The sequence below is a fragment of the Microcaecilia unicolor genome, chromosome 1, assembly GCF_901765095.1.
Source record: "Microcaecilia unicolor chromosome 1, aMicUni1.1, whole genome shotgun sequence".
Taxonomy (NCBI): domain Eukaryota; kingdom Metazoa; phylum Chordata; class Amphibia; order Gymnophiona; family Siphonopidae; genus Microcaecilia; species Microcaecilia unicolor.
Window position 1 is genome coordinate 745102106 of NC_044031.1, and position 22137 is coordinate 745124242.

Consider the following 22137-nt stretch of genomic DNA (forward strand, 5'->3'; position numbering starts at 1 on the left):
TCCACTCCAAACAAGCACTTGGACTGAAAATTTGCGGGGAACACTGGCTACTGCAAGAAACAGTACATTTGTCTGAGAAGAAAGGAAAAACCACCGTTGTTCAGAGGTAAAGCAATTCTTCCCAGTTATCTTTCAAAAAGAACATTTATATATTTATTTATACTTTGCCTTTCCATGTAAGACTCAAGGTAACATACAAAACAGATAATGCAAATACAATAAAACAAAATATAAATTTAAAATATTATATATTAGTCCACCCTTATAAATAATTTAGTTATTCATATACAATACACTTTACAATAAACGGTGAAAACTAAGGTTCCATCTTCACAGTGGGCTTTAAAGCTGCCCCGTTACTTTCCGTGAGAAATAGGATTTAACTATGACATTAAGACTAATATTCCTATTGTGGATTAAAAACTGGTTAAAAGATAGAAAAACAGAGAGTAGGGTTAAATGGTCAGTATTCTCAATGGAGAAGGGTAGTTAGTGGTATTCCCCAGGGGTCTGTGCTAGGACCGTTGCTTTTTAACATATTTATAAATGATCTAGAGATGGGAGTAACTAGTGAGGTAATTAAATTTGCTGACGACACAAAGTTATTCAAAGTAGTATAAATCACAGGAGGATTGTGAAAAATTACAAGAGGACCATACGAGATTGGGAGACTGGGCGTCTAAATGGCAGATGACATTTAACGTGAGCAACTGCAAAGTGATGCATGTGGGAAAGAGGAACACGAATTATAGCTACGTCATGCAAGGTTCCACGTTACGAGTCACGGACCAAGAAAGGGATCCAGGTGTCGTCGTTGATGATACGTTGAAACCTTCTGCTCAGTGTGCTGTGGCGGCTAAGAACGCAAATAGAATGTTAAATATTATTAGGAAAGGAATGAAAAACAAAAATGAGGATGTTATAATGCTTTTGTATCGCTCCATGGTGCAACCGCACCTGAAATATTGTGTTCAATTCTGGTCACCACATCTCAAAAAAGATATAGTGGAATTAGAAAAGGTGCAGAGAAGGGCGACAAAAATGATAAAGGGGATGGGACAACTTCCCTATGAGGAAAGGCTAAAGCGGCTGGGGCTCTTCAGCTTGGAGAAAAGACGACTGAGGGGAGATATGATAGAGGTCTATAAAATAATGAGGAGAGTGGAACAGGTTGATGTGAAGCGTCTGTTTACACTTTCCAAAAATACTAGGATTAGGGGGCATCCATCTAGTTGGGTTTTCAGGATATCCATAATGAACATGCATGAGAAATCTAATGGCTGGAGATTCTCCAGGCCAACCAGTGTTCTAGAGTCACATCAACACCTTGTGCTCATCTCATCAGCATTCAACACCTGGGAAATATCAACTAAGCAGAGTTTAAAAAACGTTTGAATAGCTTCCTAAACGAAAAGTCCATATGCCATTATTAAGATGAACTTGGGGAAAATCCACTGTTTATTTCTAGGATATTTATTGAGTAAACTGTTAAAATCCAAGGGCACTTCTCTACTAAAATATAAATTCAAAAAAACCAAAAAGAGTAGAGGATATCTCAAAGTACTCTACTCTTTTTGTTGCTTTGAATTTATATTTCTAGGATAAGCATCATAAAATGTATTGTACTATTTTGGGATCTTCCCAGGTACTTGTAACATCGATTGACCACTGTTGGAAACAGGATGCTGGGCTTGATGGACCTTACCAGTATGGCAACACTTATGTTCTTATGAAGAAACACAACTGCTCAGTTATTTGGCAGGTCTTACCTTCATTTTGACCTTGGCACAAGCCATGTAACTCTCCCTACAGCCTTTATGGACAATTGAATTGCAATCTGTAAAGAAATCAAAAGCAAAAGAAAGTCAGATGATGTTTTCCTCTCTTATGTTTATGTTTTTCGTGGAATTCTTGAGTTCTGGATTACCAGGCGAAGAACAAAAATATTTGTGTAGCGAGCAACATAGCCTGAAGACACAGACCAGATCTCAGAAAATGCATTTGTTTTTGGTGTGCCTTCCTGAGCAATATGCACTTAACCCCTATGCTTTTTAAACATTTGTCCTTCTGTCATAAATAAGAGTGATCTGGTTTCATCCCTCCTCACTGGCTATGCCTTGCCATCCTCTGTTTGTACAGTACTTTATAGGATATACTCATATAAGAGGTGCAATGTGAACCCACATGTGCTAGTTACAATAAATGGTGTTAAGGATACTTTACTATGATAAACTTATAGTGGGGTTTTGTGCTTTTCTTTTTTATAAACCTTTTCACTCTGATTTCATATAACATAGCTACTGGATACCAATGGTAAGCTACGTACTATGAAAAAGTTTATATTAGTTAAACAGATCTAAACTTCCAGTACCTTGTTAAAAGTGTCACTTTTTTCCCATGAAGTTGACATTTCCCAGGTATCCAACAGGTTTTTCAATACTCGCTTAATGAGCATTTACAACCTTTTCATCTACTTCAGTTTTATGGTGACTGAAGTACCCTTTATTTAGAGATGTCAGGACCAAAAAGAAAAGAGAAGATTTTAGAGTAGAAAAGGTATGTAGTTTCCACTGTTCTTACTTGTGGCAGGAGACCCACCCACCCACCCTCACTCTCAAATGCTTTACATTCCTCTGTAAGCAATCAGCTGACTATATGTTTACACATTATGGTCAAACTAGCTTTTGGAAACATGTACAATGTAATACTGGGTTGTACGGAGATGGGCACTGTTGTGTCCCATCACAAAGAAAAGAAAAACCAACCATGTAGTTGTATTGAGATTTTCCATCCAATATTCAACTGCAGTGGTCAGCATTTAGGCGAAATGCCGGCCACCACATCACACCACAGGGTGATGAATACAGTGCAATGCCCCTTATTACACTGGCCTCTTTGTGGGCAAATGTCCCATGGAGAGCCAAACTGAGTTTCTGAATGTTAATAGAAAAGTTGAGAACGGAATCTGCTTCTCATTATTTGGTTCAATCAAAGCTAGTGTTTGGATAATGAACAATATCAGCAGTTACATCTCCATGAAAAGCCATCAGCAAGTAAACTATGAACCAATTTGTTGCACTAGCCAAGTCAATTTGAAATCAAGTTTGACAAACATAGTAACATAGTAGATGATGGCAGAAAAAGACCTGCATGGTCCATCCAGTCTGCCCAACAAGATAAACTCATATGTGCTACTTTTTGTGTATACCTTATTTGTACTCACATTGATAAGCCCTGCTGATGCTTAAGATGAACATTTACATTTTACATAGTAAATGACAGAAGATAAAGACCTGTATGGCCCATCCAGTCTGCACAACAAGATATACTCATTTTACATGGTATGCGATACTTTATATGTATACCCGAGCTTGATTTTTCCCTGCCATTCTCAGGGCACAGACCGTAGAAGTCTGCCCAGCACTCTTCTTGTACTAAAAGTTATGAAGCTAACGTCGAAACCCCTTAAAATTTACACTCAAGCCCATCCATATCTATTTAGTAATGATCAGGGCGTAGACCGTAGAAGTCTGCCCAGCACTGGTTTTGCTTCCCAATTACCAGCATCGCCACTCAATCTTCGCTAAGATTACGTGGATCCATTCTTTCTAAACAGGACTCCTTTGTGTTTATCCCACACATGTTTGAATTCCATTACTGTTTTCATCTCCACCGCTTCCCACGGGAGGGCATTCCATGTATTCACCATCCTCTCCGTGAAAAAATACTTCCTGACATTACTCCTGAGTCTGCCCCCCTTCAACCTCAATTCATGTCCACTGGTTCTACTGCCTTCCCGTCTCCAGAAAAGGATTGTTTGTGGATTAATACCTTTCAAATATTTGAACGTCTGTATCATGTCACCCCTGTTTCTTCTTTCCTCTAAGGTATACATGTTCAGGTCGGCAAGTCTCTCTTCGTACAGTTTGCAACACAAACCCCATACCATTTTTGTAGATTTTTTTTTTGCACCGCTTCCAGTCTTTTTACATCTTTAGCCAGATACGGCCTCCAAAACTGAACACAATACTCCAAGTGGGGCCTCATCAACGACTTGTAGAGGGGCATCAACACCTCCTTTCTTCTGCTGGTTATACCCCTCTCTATGCAGCCTAGCATTCTTCTGGCTATGGCCATCGCCTTGCCACATTGTTTCTTTATCAATATCTATCCCATCACATGAACTGATGGGGTAGATATTGAAAATGTATTAAACGGTCAAATCATGCTGAGCGGGCAGCCGCCAATATTCATCAGCACGTAACTGGGCAGTGCCACTGAATATCAACTTTAGCCACTACAGTACTATCCGGGCAGTGCCAGGGTGGTCCCTAAAGTTATTCAGGTACCAGCAACATTCTGTGCCAGTGCCTGCACAGCTGAGTAAATGGGACTGCCTAAATTAAAATCTAACTTTGCCTGGTTATATATGCGGGGTTGACACTGAATATTAGCAGTACTCACATAACTTTTGGATATCGCTGCTCACTAGATATTTAATACCAGTGCCCAGTAATGGTCAGACATTGAATATTCAGGTCAAATTTGGTTGATGGTAGTGTGTTCTTAAAAAAAAACCCCAAAACAAAACAAAATGCTCATCAATGATTGAATATCGATCGTAATGTTTCTGAGCAGGAGTCTTGCCATTTTTGAGTCAAACAGGAAAAAAAAAATTCATGACTATATCCTCCATTCTATCACCAAGTTCTTATATACCTAGGTTGACAGACCTTGCTTTCAACATTTAAGCTTAAAAGGCCAAGTTTTAGCCAACAGAACTTCAAAGGGCCTAAACAAGATCCTCGTGATTAGGTATACCCGTGCACCATGAAAAAATGGGTCACATGATCTTGGTCAGGTTGTGAACACATGTTAATTCAGAGCTAAACAGATGATTACACAATAGAGCAACATAAAAACAGTTCATACACTAAAGTTCAAACAAACTGAAACTATCCTAGATAGCTTCCTTAAGCAAAGAACAGTGACCTCTGAATACAAGACACACTTTCAATGAAATATACTGCTTTCCTACTGGATTTGAAACCAAGACAGCATGAATAATGTTGCCTGTACAAATGTCCTCCTCCTGAGAATCAACAGTGAGTTTTACAGCAAGTAGGATTCCAACATAAACCACTTACCTGGTAGCTCCATTACAAATAACCAGTGACTTCTTTGATTCTAATTTCAATCTAAAATTCCAGTTCAATTTTTACTTGCTTGAGGCAGGGGCGTAGTCCAATTTGGGCTCAGGCCCACCCAGCAACGGAGCACCCAATGGGCCTTCTTTCCCCTCCCTCCGTCGGGCAGCGCGTGCCAGCCTAACTGTACAACAAAGCTGCACGGCACCGGGTCCGTCAGTATGCTGCCGCTAGCTCCTACCTGTCATCTTTCGGCAGAGCAGAGGTGTTAGTTCTGCTGCTAAATCTGCAGCGGATCCACGCGGTGCCAGGGCTGTCTCTCTGTACACTGCTGCGACTGCTTCCTCTGCGCTAGCCCCGCCTCACCTCCGATACTCTTTCTGAAGAGGCGGGGCTAGCGCAGAGGAAGCAGTCGCAGCAGTGTACAGAGAGACAGCCCTGGCACCGGGTGGATCCGCTGCAGATTTAGCAGCAGAACTAACACCTCTGCTCTGCCGAAAGATGACAAGGTAGGAGCTAGCGGCAGCATGCTGACGGACCCGGTGCCGTGCAGCTTTGTTGTACAGTTAGGCTGGCGCGCACTGCCCAACGGAGGGAGGGGAAAGAAGGCCCATTGGGTGCCGGTAGGTGGTGCCGGAGAAATCTGCAGTGGTGGCTTGGCGGGGGGGGGGGGGGGGGGGGGGGGGGGGGTAGACAGCCAATTTTGGGGAGAGAGAAAATTCTGTGCCCAACCACTTTGTGCTCAGGCCCACCCAAAATTGGCTGTCTGGCTACGCCACTGGCTTGAGGCTCTCTAGATTGGTTTAATTTTCCCTTTCTGCTGCACAAGCTCACTAAGGAGCACTGCAGATATTATACAGAATTCCTGGGTACGCATAGTACATTGTTCTATTTCAATTTTTTTTTGCCTTCACAACAGACTCAAGCTGGGTATGAGAAGCATTTTTAACAGCAAGATAAAATCACTGGCCCTTCACAATTTCTAGGTTTCATTATTTCTCAAAATTGCAAAGCAAGCATGATACACGCCTTCACTTACTCATTCTACTGCTTCCATACAGCTGCATCTGTCTGTCTGTTCACGGGACCTGTGGTCTCTCTCACAAGCTAGAAGCTCTGCGTATGACTTCAAGTGAAAAATAGCTACTGACGGAGTAACTTCAAGTATAGACCTCTCAGCGGTGAACAAAAAGGGTGGAGTAATGGCAATTGTTTAATACATAAACAGAGAGATGTGCAGATAAAACTAGCATGCTCACCAGGAACAAAAACAGAGAAAAACTATACTTCTCTCCCATCAATTGCAAGGAAGAAAAACTCCTGAGAAACAGAGGAAAAAAAGATTGGGGATGTTTAAGTCCTGGGCATCATTCAAATGGGTTAACTTTATAGACCTCTCAAGCATGCCTGAAGGACAGGGATAAGGCTGCAGCACTACTGTGCAATCTAAATCAACCTGGGAAAATGTGTGGCCACAGTAACTGTTCCCTATAGCTGGCAAGTAAGCAGGGGTTTATTCCATATTTGCGAGTGAGTTTCTAACAGGTCATCTGTCTGAAGGCCTATTTCCAGCCTATGTTATAAAGATATACAGCTGCCTGTGGGCTGTTACAATATACTACGGGCAAAGCTACATTGAAAGCATGGAAACTGAATACTACCAAGAAGCAGGTATTTGAGTGGTATTCATGCACTGCTGCATTTATTTGAAAAAGATCTTAGTATTGTTGGCTTTGTGTCATACCTCAATTTTTCTGTGAAACAGTGGCCACTGTATACACACATACTCTGACTCCTGAAGCAGGCATACATCTGCCGAAACATGGGACCATGTCGAGTCCATTATATCTAGTTTTTGAGTCTATTGTATTTGGTCTTTTTAACAAATTTATATAATTTTTATCATCTACCTCTGTAATCTTGCCTGGTGTGGTTGCCCTACGTCTATTCTCTACAGTTTTGGACATTTTGACTCCTAATATGAGAACATAGGAATAGCCATATTGGGTCAGACCAAAGGTCCATCTAACCCAGTATCCTGTTTCCAACAGTGTCCAATCCAGGTCACAAGTACCTGGTAGACACCCAAATAAACATTCCATGTCACCAATCCCAGGGCAAGCAGGGGCCTCCCCATATGGCAAAAAATTCCAGAACTTAACTTTTCGTTGAGTAAAAATCCACTTCCTCCTATTTGTTTTAAAAGTATTCCATGTTAACTTCATTGCGGGTCCCCTGGTTTTGGAGGAGTAGCCTAGTGGTTAGTGCAGTGGACTTTGATCCTGGGGAACTGAGTTTGATTCCCACTGCAGCTCCTTGTGACTCTGGGCAAGTCACTTAACCCTCCATTGCCCCTGGTACAAAATAAGTACCTGAATATATGTAAACCGCTTTGAATGTAGTTGCAAAAACCCTAGAAAGGCAGTATATAAAGTTCCATTTCCCTTTGTACTTTTTGAAATAGAGTAAAAAAATTGATTCACTTCTACTCATTCTACATCACTTAGGATTTTGTAGACCTCAATCATACCTCCCCCTCACTTTTCCAAGCTGAAGAGCCCTAACCTCTTTAGCCTTTCCTCATATGAGAGGATTTCCATCCTCTCTATCATTTTGGTCCTCCTTTTTTTAACCTTTTCTAATTCCGATATATCTTTCTAAAAATACGGCGACCAGAACTGAACACAATACTCTATGTGAAGTCGCACCATGGAGCTATACAGAAGCATTAACGCATTCTCAGTCTTATTTACCATTCCTCTCCTAACAATTCCTAGCCTCCAGTTTGCTTTTTTGGTCGCCACCACCACATACTGGGAAACAGATTTCAGCATATTATCTACAATGACACCTAGATCTTTTCTTGGGTGCAGAACCCCAACGTGGACCCTAGCATCAGATAACTATGATTAGGATTGTTCTTCCCAATGTGCATCACTTTGCATTTGTTCACACTATATTTCATCTGCCATTTGGATGCCCAGTCTTCTAATTTCCTAAGGTCTTCCTGCAATTTTTCACAGTCCAATGTGTTTTAACAATCTTGAATAGTTTTATGTCATCTGCAAATTTAATCACCTCATTTCTGATTTCCAGATTATTTATAAATATGTTAAATAGCACTGATACCAGTAAAGCTCCCTGCGACACTCCACTACTCACCCTCTACCATTGAGAAAAATGGCCAAAACCCTACCCTCTCTTTTCTATCCAATAACTAATTCCTAATCTACAACAGAACATTGCAAACTATCCAATGATTCTTTAATTTTCTCAGAAGTCTCTCATGAGGAACTTGTGAAATGTTTTCCGAAAATCTAGATACACTACATCAACTGGCTCATCTTTATCCACATGTTCAAAGAAATGAAACAAAAAGGTGAGGCAAGACTTCCCTCGGCTGAAACCATGCTGACTCTGTTTCATTAAAACATGTTTTATGTGTTACATAATTGTACTCTTTATAATAGTTTCCACTATTTTATCCAGCACTCAAGTTGGCTTTGAATGTAGATGCAAAAATCACAAGTCCCATGCCTTTCCATTTCCCGGATCACTCCTGGAACCCTTATTTAAAAGTCATTATTATATAGGCCACTCTCCAATCTTCAGGTTCTACGGACAATTTTAATGACAGCTTACAGATTACTAAGTGTATAGATATACAAGCTAGAAGGATGAAACGAGAGAACACAACACAGTGTACAGTTAGCAGATCAAAAAGGTCTCTCTCAAAAATGAGTAAAAATTAAGCACATTTATTTATTGTTATACAAAACTTCAATCCAATCAAACAGTCAAAATATTCAGGATAACTTGATGATAGCTAATGTGTAATTATTTCAAGAGAAACAAAACTTAAAGCTTCTCAAACGGATAACACATCCACATCAATATTTAAAATGTCGTGATCTAAACGGTCCCACGGATTCCCTTGCGGTCTTTCTACATCTAATGTACTTGGAAAAGCTTTTACTGTGAGTTTTAGCCTCTGCTGCAAGTTTCACTTCATATTCTCTTTTAGCCTTCTTTATCAATACTTTGCATCTAACTTGCCAGTGCTTATGTTGCTTCTTATTTTCTTCATTTGGGTCCTTTTTCCATTCTTTGAAGGTTTTTCTCGTGGTTCTAATAGCTTCTTTCACTTCACCTTTTAACCAAGTTGGCTGTGGGGGATAATTGGTATGGATATCAGAGGCTTGCGTGCATGGCATGGATGGTTGGGGGGGGGGGGGTGAGTGTGTTTGGTCTGGGGGCTCATGTTCTCTTCTTCCCAGTCAGGAGGCCCCTTGGCTGTGTGGGGGGATTTCTGGCTCATAGATGTTGTGTGCTATTTGGGGGGGGGGAGGAGAGGGGATATGTTTTATTTGGGAGGGGGGTTGCTGGGTTCGGGGCAGGGGTTTTTGGAGTTTGGGTTCAAGAGGGGGTAGGTTATGAATGGCACCAGGGATGTGTTATTTTGCATTAACCTATGGGGTGTTTTGCTTTTGTATATGTCCCATGGCTGATTTAAAATTCTTGACTTATGTCAAGGGATTAAATTTGCCTTATAAACAGCAATATCCGAAGGGATCTGTACACCCAAATATCGAATTTCCTTGGAAGCCCACTTAAAATAAAAGGAAGTCTGCAACGTCTCCAGGACAGCCGGAGCTAACCCCACAGGCAAAACCACAGACTTGGTGGCATTTAATTTGCAGCCCGAAACTGCAGAGTAAGCTTCAATCTCCTTCTTCAAAAAGTTTGGAAGGGAAATCAAAGGATGACTTAAGAACAAAAGAACATCATCTACAAACACCACAATTTTAAATTCCTGGCCCCTTGAACCACCCCCTTGTGCCATGCCTCCAAGCCTCTCCAAACATTGGGCCAAATGAGCCCTTTGAATTTTTGCTCTCTGGATAGCCAATTAAGAAAATAGCCTTGAGAAACAGCTTTAATTGCATCCCAGACATCACCAAAGAGGGTCCCAAGGATATATTGATGTCAAAATACTCACGAAGGGTCTTTGCAAAATCCTAACAGAGATCCCCATCTTGTAACAAAAATTATTAAAAGTCCATCATTTACTCCAGACCTCCTCACACAAAGTAAGTCATAAATGTTTATGTAGCTGATGTCAGAGGAACACCCCACATGAGGAAGACATCCATAAAAATATAGTTCAAGTATGAATACATAGCATGAGCATGGAATTAAAGTGTGATCCTACACGTGGGCTTGGGTTAATTGCCAAACATCAAACCCAAACAATACACCATCTGCACAACGAGAGTTTTGAACATCCATAGCAGATAGAGGGACCATGCAGTACAGAACAGGCTGCATGATGGCATTAAAATCCCCTGACAAAAAAATTTTTTCCCTTTGCAAAACTCTAGAGAGCAGTAAGAAGCTGGGCAAATGGGTAAAAAAAAAATGATCCTGATGCTCATTAGGAGCATAAATAGAAGGGTTAATTGGGAAAAGGAACTGGGGATCTCTACTTCTGCTGATGAGTGGACTGTTATGGAGATGGCCTTAATGAAAGCTTCTTTGGCACTTTGGATTAAGGAAAATGCCATAAAATTCTTATTGCTGGTACCTTATGTCAGCTCGATTACAGCATGTGTTTCCTGGTACTTCTCCTTGCTGTTGGAGAGGATGTGACGCCTTGGGGACTATGGGTCACCTTTGTTGGTGCTGCCCCAAGGCCAAAGCGTATTGGCATGCTGTGCAGGTACGGCTACAATGGTAACTTGTTCGTCCCATGCAGTGGCATCCAGATGTGTTCTTGCTGGGCAAGATGTCCCAGTGCCTTAACCTGTACCAATCCTTGTTGGTCCGCCAAATTGCTTATGGTGCACGTATTAACCTGGCTCGCCACTGGCAGCAATGTGTAGTTCCTTCATTAATACAGTGGAATACTAAGTTATGGTACAACTGTGACAATGAGCATCTGCAGGCTGTGAAGCGGTGGACCCTTGCCAAGTGGGAAGGTGTCTGGACTCCCTTCTTGACTGCTTCAACTCATTGCGGGTCTCATGTTTGGGGTGGTATTGTGTTGTCTCACTGCACTGATTCATTCACAGAAGGGAAGGGGGTATTAGTTGGGGGAGGGGGGAGTTCACTGTAAAATTTAAATCATGGAAGTTAGTTCATTGGATACCATTATGTTGGATTTTCTTGACACTGTGCAGCATTCTTACGTCATTTTCACTTTTGCCAGTATTTGGTACCTGTTGTGCTTCTTTGTGTTGAGATTCTTAATAATAATAATAATAATAATAAATTGTCCCTTTCTCTGTCAATGACTAATGTGGTGGCCTAATTCTTCCGACTTTCCATAACAAAGACACATTAAACAATCACAAGAGATAGCAAAACTAATAATCACATTTTGCAACGATTGAGATTTGCTTAGACATGATGCTCTAAGAAAGGAGCATCCCAATGTTGAAAAATCATCCAGAAATATAACTGTTACCTCAAGTCACAAGCACACAAGATCCAACTTATGTCACCTAGATCAGTATTGCCACACAGAGTCTTCAGATTGGAACTACTTTCCCATATCAATGAAAAGAAATAAGGCAAATATTTTTGTTGCTCCGTCTTGCAAACTTGTTCACCACTTTTAATGATGACAGTAGTGATGACTCAGAAGGGTTGAGAGCAGCAATGGGAAGGCAGAAGAGGCTGTAAGGTATTTTGAGGGGAGCATTGCCTCATATGGATACCAGGCAGGCTACTCTGTCTCCTCCTTCTCTGATAGCAGACCATGTTTGAGACACCCAGAAATGCCCCAGATAACTGAACTGCTTGCTGTATACTAAACCCAGCTCTGAGTAACCCAATATGGAAATAAAATAGTGTGAGCTGAGTCTCCCTTCCACGTGGTGGCCAGAGCTAATCCTGCTTAGCTTGGCTGACTGTTTCCCCGGTATGGGCTCCAAACCACCTCCTCACTGCACTGCTTGTCCTGGTTTAACCGCTTCCCAGTTGACCTGCGCCCAGGATCAGCTCACGACCGGGACACACAAAACTTCAGCAGTCTTATAGTTCTTGAAAACCACAGGTCTTTATTTTCTCAGCACCTTTTAATACAGTCTTAATCTTCAAGCAGTTTCCTCATCAACAATGCAAAAGTCAATTCAGTTTTTCCACATTCAGCTTATTAACCCAGTCCCATCTTAACTCAGGATATCACAAACAGCAAACCTTTGTCTTGCTCCCAATTGTAGCCTCCCCTCATCAGCACTATCTTCTACCCTTAGATAGTTTATGGGTTAGATTCTTCCACCAGTGGCTTCCCCACTGGATTATTTTCTCCTCTCCAAGTATACACGGCTTGGGCCACACGCCCGCCACCAGAGCCTTTCCCTTTCCTGAGGAAGTTTGAGCAAGCCCTCCAACCTCCACGCACTTCTCCTCCTTCCTCTATTTCCCATTCCATCTCCTCCTCCACCCTGGGTTCCTCCAGCTGCTGCTCATTCCCTGGATCAGAACTAATTTCCCAATCATTCACCCCTCCCTCCAGTTCCTGAGAGTCCTGCTGATGCCCCAGTGGTTTGTGGGACTGGTAGTTTCTCTCCCTAACTAGTGTTTTCACTGGGGCTTTGACCACTAGAGGGCGAACCTTTTGTCTAGAAGGGATTAGTGAAGAAGAATCATTACATTTCAAAGGAAAACCTCTTCGCCGCCCCGGTCTCAGCATGACTGGAACTGGACTCCTTTCAGAGTCCTCACAATAGATATAAGTAGTTTCCCTCAGTGACCCTCATCTACTGAGATAACATGAAAAAAAATAAGCACGCAATTTTATACTAGTGTGTCATTAGATTTTTCAACGTATTTTATTTTTCTTTTACAGGGAGTTTAATCCTCCCAGTTTGGCCACAGACTAAACCAGGGGTAGGCAACTCTGGTCCTCGAGAGCCGCAGGCAGGTCAGGTTTTCAGGATATCCACAATGAATATGCAGGAGATAGATCTAAAAGCACTGCCTCCATGGTATGCAAATCTATCTCCTGCATATTCATTGTGGATATCCTGAAAACCTGACCTGCCTGCGGCTCTCGAGGACCGTAGTTGCCTACCCCTGGACTAAACCATTACAACCCCAGTGATGTTGGCAGTACGCTAACTCCCCATGTTGTACAAGTCGTGTGTGTTAAACAAAAGGCCATGAAAGCAAATGTCTTCAAAATCACGACTCAAGAGACCACGATCTTTAAAAAAGGTAATAAGGTATCAAGAGAATTTACTAGAAAGATAGTTTTAGTAATTTCATGCTGCAAATCCTAACATCCAGTCATTAAAAATGAAGTGCTAACATGCATTTTAGTAGTAATGAATTGGTGCAATTCAGCCACCTGACTTCTGTGAGATCTTACAGGAAAACAGCTGATCGGAATATAAACAGAAGATTACATGAGCACATCTGCAGAACTGGCTTTTTGTTTTTCTTTGAGAGGAGGAGAAAATTTTAATTTGGATGTTTGAAGAAGATGAACACTATGGGGACAATTCATAGTTATTTATTTAATTGGATAATTTACTGCCTTTTTGAATGAATTTACTCAAGGCAGTGTACAGTATATATAACTGGGCACCTAAATGCAGCGGGGATGTGAATAACTTACAACACTCCGTAAGGTAGACGTGTAAGTGGGAACCTTACCCATGTACACTTTTCCCTTGCATTCATGTGCTATATATGTTAGGCGTGCTGTTACAGAATGGTGCTTAGGCGCTCTGAGGGGTTAAGTGCTAGAATTCTATACATTTACACAAGCAAGGGCCGTGTAAATGCAGGAGCCTAGTTTACAGAATTACCCCTTATACCCCACCAGCAGCTTATCACACTGCTAACATACATATCGGCCTACAATGTATAGTCAGGAGTAGAATTTAATTGTTGTTCTGTACATTCCAGGGACTAACAACCAAATCTTCCTTAAGGGCACCATTTTATGACACAGTAATAATTACTTTAACTGGAGGAGTGGCCTAGTGGTTAGGGTGGTGGACTTTGGTCCTGGGGAACTGAGTTCGATTCCCACTTCAGGCACAGGCAGCTCCTTGTGACTCTGGGCAACTCACTTAACCCTCCATTGCCCTATGTAAGCCTGCCATGAGTGGGAAAGCGCAGGGTACAAATGTAACAAAAATAAAATAGATACTATTGGAGATTCTACATGGAATGTTGCTACTATTGGAGATTCTACATATGGAATGTTAATGTTGCTATTCCACTGCAACATTCCATGTAGAAGGCTGCACAGGCTTCTGTTTCTGTGAGTCTGAGCAGGACGTCAGACTCACAGAAGCAGAAGCCTGCGCGGCCACATTGGTGATCTGCAAGGGCCAACTTCTACATGGAATGAGTGTTGCTAGTGGAGTTCGATTCCCACCTCAGGCACAGGCAGCTCCTTGTGACTCTGGGCAAGTCACTCAACCCTCCATTGCCCCATGTAAGCCGCATTGAGCCTGCCATGAGTGGAAAATAGATACTATTGGAGATTCTACATGGAATGTTGCTACTATTGGAGATTCTACATATGGAATGTTAATGTTGCTATTCCACTGCAACATTCCATGTAGAAGGTTGCGCAGGATTCTGTGAGTCTGACATCCTGCACGTACGTGCAGGACATCAGACTCACAGAAGCCTGTGTGGCCACATTAACAGTGGAGGAGTGGCCTAGTGGTCAGGGTGGTGGACTTTGGTCCTGGGGAACTGAGTTTGATTCCCACTTCAGGCACAGGCAGCTCCTTGTGACTCTGGGCAAGTCACTTAACCCTCCATTGCCCCATGTAAGCAGCACTGAGCCTGCCATGAGTGGGAAAGCGCAGGGTACAAATGTAACAAAAAAAAATAATATGTATGGTGCATTTTTTTCAGTCAAGCTCAGGTGGCTATATGAGTTCAAGGAGCACAGAGACCACAATACATAGCATTAGTACTTGAGTGTAACGTAATGCAAAAACAAAATAAAACAAAACATAAAGCAAACAATAAAAAACAGGTCTCACAAGCTATATCAGATCATTAAACATTCAGTACTTTATGTACTTATATTTAAAATATAAACTATCTGATATGACCTACTTCTGACCAACTGTGGAGGATGAGGAGAAAGCTAAAGCATGAAAAATCAGCCTCCCAGAAAGCCTTCAGTCTCTTTTCATGTCTTTCAAAAGGGAGTACAAGAAAAGGGCCTCTTACTTGCACAGAGGTAGGCTTCTTTGCTGGTGAAGTTCTTTGAGCAGTGATAGCAGTTAACAGGACCCACTATTGGGACTGTGCTGAAACTGTGTCCATTTAGGGTCTTCTTATCTTTCTCCTTCTCCTTGACATCTTTATCTTTCTCTTTAATCTTGTCTTTGTCTTTTTCATGCTGCAAAAATAAAAAAAAGGGGGAAATGATGAAATACAGAACTTGACAGCAGATAAAGACAATACAGCCGATCCAGTTTGCCCATCCAAACCAACTGCTTCTTCCTCAGAGACCCTTGGCGTTTGCCCACACTTTCTTGAATTCTGATACTGTCCACATCTCCAACACCTTTACTAGGAGGATGTTCTATGCATTCAGCATGCTTTCTGTAGAGAAATATTTCTACCCCCTTTCATGACTGTACTGAACTATAGCTGTATCCTCTGTGACTCACCCCCTCCCCTGCCAATTTCACAACCAACGAAAAGAGATGGGGGTGCTGAGAGCAATTTTTGTGTCCCTCCATATCTTCACCCTGTGTAGCCACATTGCTCACGCAGCCCTTGGTAGAGAACTGCCCTCTTGCACCCTTATCCCATAAATCCAGCGCTTTAGGATGGAGGTGTGGCCTAGTGGTTAGGGTGGTGGACTTTGGTCCTGGGGAACTGAGTTCGATTCCCACTTCAGGCACAGGCAGCTCCTTGTGGCTCTGGGCAAGTCACTTAACCCTCCATTGCCCCATGTAAGCCGCATTGAGCCTGCCATAAGTGGGAAAGCGCGGGGTACAAATGTAACAAAAATAAAATAGATACTATTGGAGATTCTACATGGAATGTTGCTATTCCACTAGCAACATTCCATGTAGAAGGCTGCGCAAGCTTCTGTTTCTGTGAGTCTGACGTCCTGCAGGACGTCAGACTCACAGAAGCAGAAGCCTGCACGGCCACATTAACAGTGGAGGAGTGGCCTAGTGGTTAGGGTGGTGGACGCTGGTCCTGAAGAACTGAGTTCAATTCCCACTTCAGGCACAGGCAGCTCCTTGTGACTCTGGACAAGTCACTTAACCCTCCATTGCTCCATGTAAGCCGCATTGAGCCTGCCATGAGTGGGAAAGCGCGGGGTACAAATGTAACAAAAATAAAAAAAAGTAAAATAAAATCATGGAAGACAATAAACACACATAAGACAGTCAACAACAGGCCAGTAAAGGACATCACTTTTCTTCCACAGCCAAGTTGTTGAAAGAGAAAGAAAAAGCTTGTTTCTCTGAACAAATTCTGTTTCGCTGGTCGCCCAGGTTGCCATCTCAAAACTTTTCAGGCTACACACACCACTGTTTTGAACTCTTGTCTTAGTTGCTCTAACCACATCCTCCAGCAACTGATTCTGCACAGCATGGGGGAGGGAACATCTTTCTAAGACTTGTTTTTAGTCTGCTGGTCATTTGTTTCATTTAATGTCCTCTTGTTTTGGTGTTATTTGAAAAGTTAAAGAACCACGTCCTATTTATCCATCCCATCCTACTCTGTTATCTTTTTGTTTCAAGATTAAGAACCCTAATCGATTCTGGGCCCGATGCACAAAGGCAGCTGTAAAATACGGCTGTCTTGGTAAAATTTAGTGAGTTGCAACAGCAACCAATGCACAAAGGGATCACATGCAAATGAGCTGCATGGATCCCTCTTTGTGCACCTCTCTGTTTGAGACTCTGAGCTGTCAAATGCATTTGACAGCTCTGATGCAGAGGCGAGCTGAGCCAACCCCCGCAAGGATCGAATACTGGACTCCTGAACCCCCCCCCCACACACACACACACCTCCTCCTGGCCCCCCCATGCAAGCAATTCCTAGTGGTCCAGTGGATCCTGACACCATGAACCCCCCCCTTGCACCCTCTCCTGGCCCCCCCTGAAGCAAGAATGGCCCTTGTGGTCTAGTGACCCTGACCCCTCTCCCACCAAAGGTAACAATGGCCCTGGTGGTCTAGGCCCTCCTGCCTCCATCGTTTTTCCAGGTACGAGGGGAGGAGGAGAAGAGGAAGGTCATTAGACCACCAGGGCGATTCTAGCTTTGTGGGTGGGGGGGGGGGGGGGGGAGAGGAGGAGGTTCAGGGAGTCTGGGTCCACTGAACCACCAGAGATTTTAATCAGGTATACCAAAATGTTCACGGGGGAGGGGTTAGGGGGGTCCGTGTACTTGAGCGCATAGCTTATGGGGAGCAGTCTGTTTGCACTACTATACAATGCAAGCAGACTTCTCCCCATAACAACAGGTCCAGACCTGCTATAAAATTTAGCACATTAAAGGTAGGCGCTCCATGCACGGAACTGTCTATGAATTACTCGGAATGCTCATTAGAATACTAATGAGCTCCTTGTAATGCATTTGCATAAGGTTTCGATAGCTGCTAACTACTCATGTTAGAGCCACGGAAAACACCTTTGTGCATTACTGGCTAGATAATGTTTGCTTTAGACTGGCTACAAGCCAGACATGAGGGAGGCCGTTTCCGAGTATTTAAGGAAAGCAGGTATGCCAAAATTGACAGAGGCAGAGGTGGAGTCCCTCAACTGCCCGGTCACGGCAAAGGAGCTGCAGAGAGCTATCACGGCTCTGAAAACGCACTCAGCGCCAGGACCGGACGGATACACAGGGAAGTTTTACAAACTCTTGAGGGTGCAAGTGTTGGGTCCCCTATTAGATTACTACCGAGAGGTGATGGAGGAGGGGCGCTTCCCTATACATGCAAACACGGCGCTGATTAGCTTAATACTCAAAGCGGGGAGGGACCCACTCCTGCCCGGGTCGTTTAGACCTATTTCATTGATAAATGTGGATGTCAAAATCTTATCATGTGTGCTGGTGGACAGATTAGCCCCTTTGATGGGGCGACTGATAAAGGATGATCAAGTAGGATTTGTGCGGGGTAGGCATTCATAGTAACATAGTAAAAAGTAAACATAGTAAATGACGGCAGAAAAAGACCTGCATGGTCCATCCAGTCTGCCCAACAAGACAAACTCATATGTGCTACTTTTTGTGTATACCCTACTTTGATTTGTACCTGTCCTCTTCAGGGCACAGACCGTATAAGTCTGTCCAGCACTATTCAGTGCAGAATGTATGTAAGTTAATTTCAGCAGTGTTGCAAGCACCGGGGGAGAGGGAGGGTGGCCTAGTGGTGAGCCTGTATGCTGAACGGGCATTCGACTGTGTACACTGGATGTTCCTGTTTGAGACGCTACACTGGGTTGGGATGAGGGGCTGGTATATGCAGGCAATCTTGACTTTGTATTCGGAGCCCAAAGCCCAGGTACTGGTCAATGGGGTAAGGACAAAAGAATTCATGATTAGATGTGCTACTAGACAGGGGTGCCCGCTCTCCCCATTACTGTTTACTCTATCACTGGAGTCGCTACTCTGTAGGATTAGATTAAATAAAGAAATCAAGGGAATGACCCTATGGGGCCACCCGGTAAAAGTACTCGCATATGCAGATGATCTGTTGCTGCTTTTGAAATCCGCACAAACTTCGCTAGTGCACCTCCTTAGCACAATAGCCCGCTATGGGGAGCTTGCAGGGTTCCATTTAAATCTAGATAAATCATTAGCAATGCCACTGCACCCAGATATGAGGAGCACTTGGCAAAGGCAATTCCCTTTGAAATGGGCAGAGGGGCAACTGAAATATTTAGGAGTCATAATACCAAAAGACTTGAGCAGGCTATATGGGGAAAATACAGGTGCCCTATTAGAAGGGACCAGACGCACTTTGAGGCTATGGGGTGATTGCCCACTATCTTTATCAGGAAGAATAGGGCTGGTCAACATGATGGAGATGCCCAGATGGTTATATGTGTTTCAGGTGTTACCTCTGTTTCTGAAACAGAGAGATGAGAAATTGTTACATAAGGCAATGCAACAGTTCTAGGAAAGCACCCCAGGCTCCCAATAAGCGTGCTGCAGAAGCCCAAAGAGCATGGGGGAATGGGACTACTAAATATCCGATGTCTGACAATGGCGTGTTCTCTGAGACATGTACGGGATTGGTTAACAGGGCAGCAGGATTTCACTGCAACACAGATAGAGCAGGATATGTCTCCCACGGCACACTTGAGTTGGTTGCTACATACGCCCGGGGGCCATGTCACAACAGGGAATATCTGGGAATTTGCTAATAAACACAGCAAGGTCAGCGTGGAGGTGGCTGTGCAGAAGACACGGCTTTTCGGCGAAAGTGACTCCTTTTGTGGCACTGCATCGGAATCCCGATTTTCCTGAAGGAACCACGTCAGCAGCCTTTGCACGCTGGCGAAGGCTGGGTATTTGCTATATTTACCAGCTGGTAGACGAGGAAGGGAAAATCAAATCCTTCGCAACTTTGCAGAGAGAATATGCGGTGCCACAACTGGACTTCTTTGCATACATGCAGGTACACCACTATGTTCTATCCTTAGGCGCACAGAACATGGTTCCTTTAAGGTTTCACCACAGATTTTTGCAGGACACCACAGAAGATCTGGACTGCATAAAGAAAGTGAGTGCCTGGTCAGTAGAACTGGGAGCGGAGGTGTCAGAGGATCGATTTTGGAGATATGTGTGGACTATCCAAACGAGCTCCCCTTTTATTAAATTTTGGGAACTTCAATATAAATTTGCACTCCGCCTCTACATCTCCCCAACTAGGGCGAATAAAGGATTTGGGGAGTCAGGGGCATGTTTTAAATGTGGTAAAGACTTGGCCACCCTTGGACATATGTTTTGGACCTGTAAATACATAGAGAATTTCTGGGCTCAGATACTGACAGAAGTACATGGACAATAGGGATGTAAGGTGCATAGACATCCAATACTGCTGTTTGAGAAGTTTTAATATGTAAAGCCAGCCCAGCCGGGGTTCCTCTGGTTTCTGAAAAAAGCAGTCCTTGTAGGGAAGCAGGCCATTCTGCTGTATTGGAGAGAGCAGGAGGCCCCCGCTTTGGGAGTGTGGAGAGTTCATATGGTAGAACTATTGAAGATGGAGAGATGTGGAGTGGCGACTCTGGATTCAAAAGAAGGGAAAGCTCTGCAGAGGACTTGGGAGAGATTTTGGGACACATTACAACCTAGAGCAAGAAGTAGGATTCTTAATTAAACGTGCACACACACAAACGGACTATGTTTAAGAACAATGTCGAAGGCATCGGGGTGGGGGGGGTGGAAGAGGGGGGAGGGAGGGGGGATGGGAGAAGGGGATAACGGGGGTTCGACGAGAGTGAGGGGGGGGGGGGGGGGGGGAAGGTTGAATTGTTAATTTGACGGTGTGGCAGGAAGACGTTGTAATCTGTTATGTGTTGTGTTTGAGCCATACAATAAACATGATTTTAAACATAAAATTTATAGAAAGGAAATACGTCAATTGCTTCAAGATTCTGTGGCTGTTAATAACTTGTATGATTTGCCTAGGTCCTCTAACGAGTCAAGTAGCCAAGGAAGGAGTTTTGTGATGTTCTGAATTTGCCGACTAGTTTAGATATATCCAAGTTTCTTGAGTCATCACAGGAGCCTATTACTAAGCGCCAAATGGTTGGTTTCTTTTCAAATGGAAGAACATAAGTGAATTTCAAAAGCATGCTTTACTAAGAAAATAATCTCTTTCTCTTTGAACAGAGGATTGTGATCTTCCATGTTGCCAGAGCTACTCAATTAGGTGTAAGGCCTTCCTACAGTTAAGACCAAGAGTCTTGACTTTGGAGGCCTCTTTTTTCCTGAAGTTTCCCTATAAGTGTCTAGTAACGTTTGGGAATAGTTCCTATTTATTCTTAGAACTGACTCATTTGTAGACTTTTTTGTTAGAGAAGGAAAAGTTGAAAAAATGTCTTATCTTTTTAATTTTTTTTAAATAAACGGCAGGTAAATAGGGTTTATATCATTTGTGTCTCACTGTGATTTTGTTTATTTTTGTTTAACAGTATCTATGGCTAATATGTGATGCTTGTTGCTCATTTGGCTCTGCATAATATGGACTACAATGCATTGTGTTTTCTATAATGATTTGTATTGTTTCAATACATATTTATAGTTTTGTTGAGACAAATGTAAATTGAAATTTCACTAAGAAAATATTCTCATGGAAAAGTACTCATAAATGCACAGGAGGTGACTCTCAATTGAAAGGAAGCTCTGGAACAAGGCGGCATTGGGTGAAGGTGATAGGGGATAGAGTAAGAAGTAACTTGTGGAAATAATTCTTCATGGAAAAGGTGGCAAATTTGTGGCATGCCTCCCAGTGGAAGTGGTGGAGACAAAAACAGTATCTGAATTCAAGAGAGCTTGGGACAAGTACATAAGATCTCTAAGGGAGTGATAGGGAGAGTAGACGGTACGGATGGGCAGACTAGATAAGCCATATGGTTTTTAACTTGCCTATATTTTTCTATGTTTCTTTGATTCTTGCTTACACAATTTTGAAAATTGCCCATCTATTCCAGTACCATGGCTGCCAGTGCTTGCAAATGTTTATCCAACCTCTATGTACGGTAATACTACCACTCTCCTAGAATACCAGCAGATCAATGTTGATGCCAAGACACCTTCCAGGACTTTACCCAATCTTCCCTACCACTGTCCTCCTAAGCAGGTTTAAATTCCATTAAAGCGCTGGCCTCCAGCATCTTCATTGGTATGCTATTTCTGGTATATTCTGGTAGCACAGGAGTACTTATAGACAGAAATTTCCTAGACTGTTACTTCTGCCTCTTGAAGGTAATTTTACAATACCACAACTATGCTGAAAAGTCTAAGGTGACAC

The 22137-nt window shown here is 42.8% G+C and overlaps 1 protein-coding gene across 2 annotated transcripts in view; it reads right to left on the minus strand.

The window, feature by feature from the left end:
• AKAP13 (A-kinase anchoring protein 13) overlaps positions 1-22137 on the minus strand; it is a 642893-nt gene that overhangs the window by 72720 nt on the left and 548036 nt on the right. For both annotated transcript variants that reach the window (XM_030189716.1, XM_030189717.1), the window contains 2 exons: positions 15357-15528; positions 1770-1837 (listed from right to left, as the gene is read on the minus strand). In XM_030189716.1, the coding sequence (XP_030045576.1) occupies positions 1770-1837; positions 15357-15528 (240 nt within the window). The remainder of the gene's footprint in view (positions 1-1769; positions 1838-15356; positions 15529-22137) is intronic.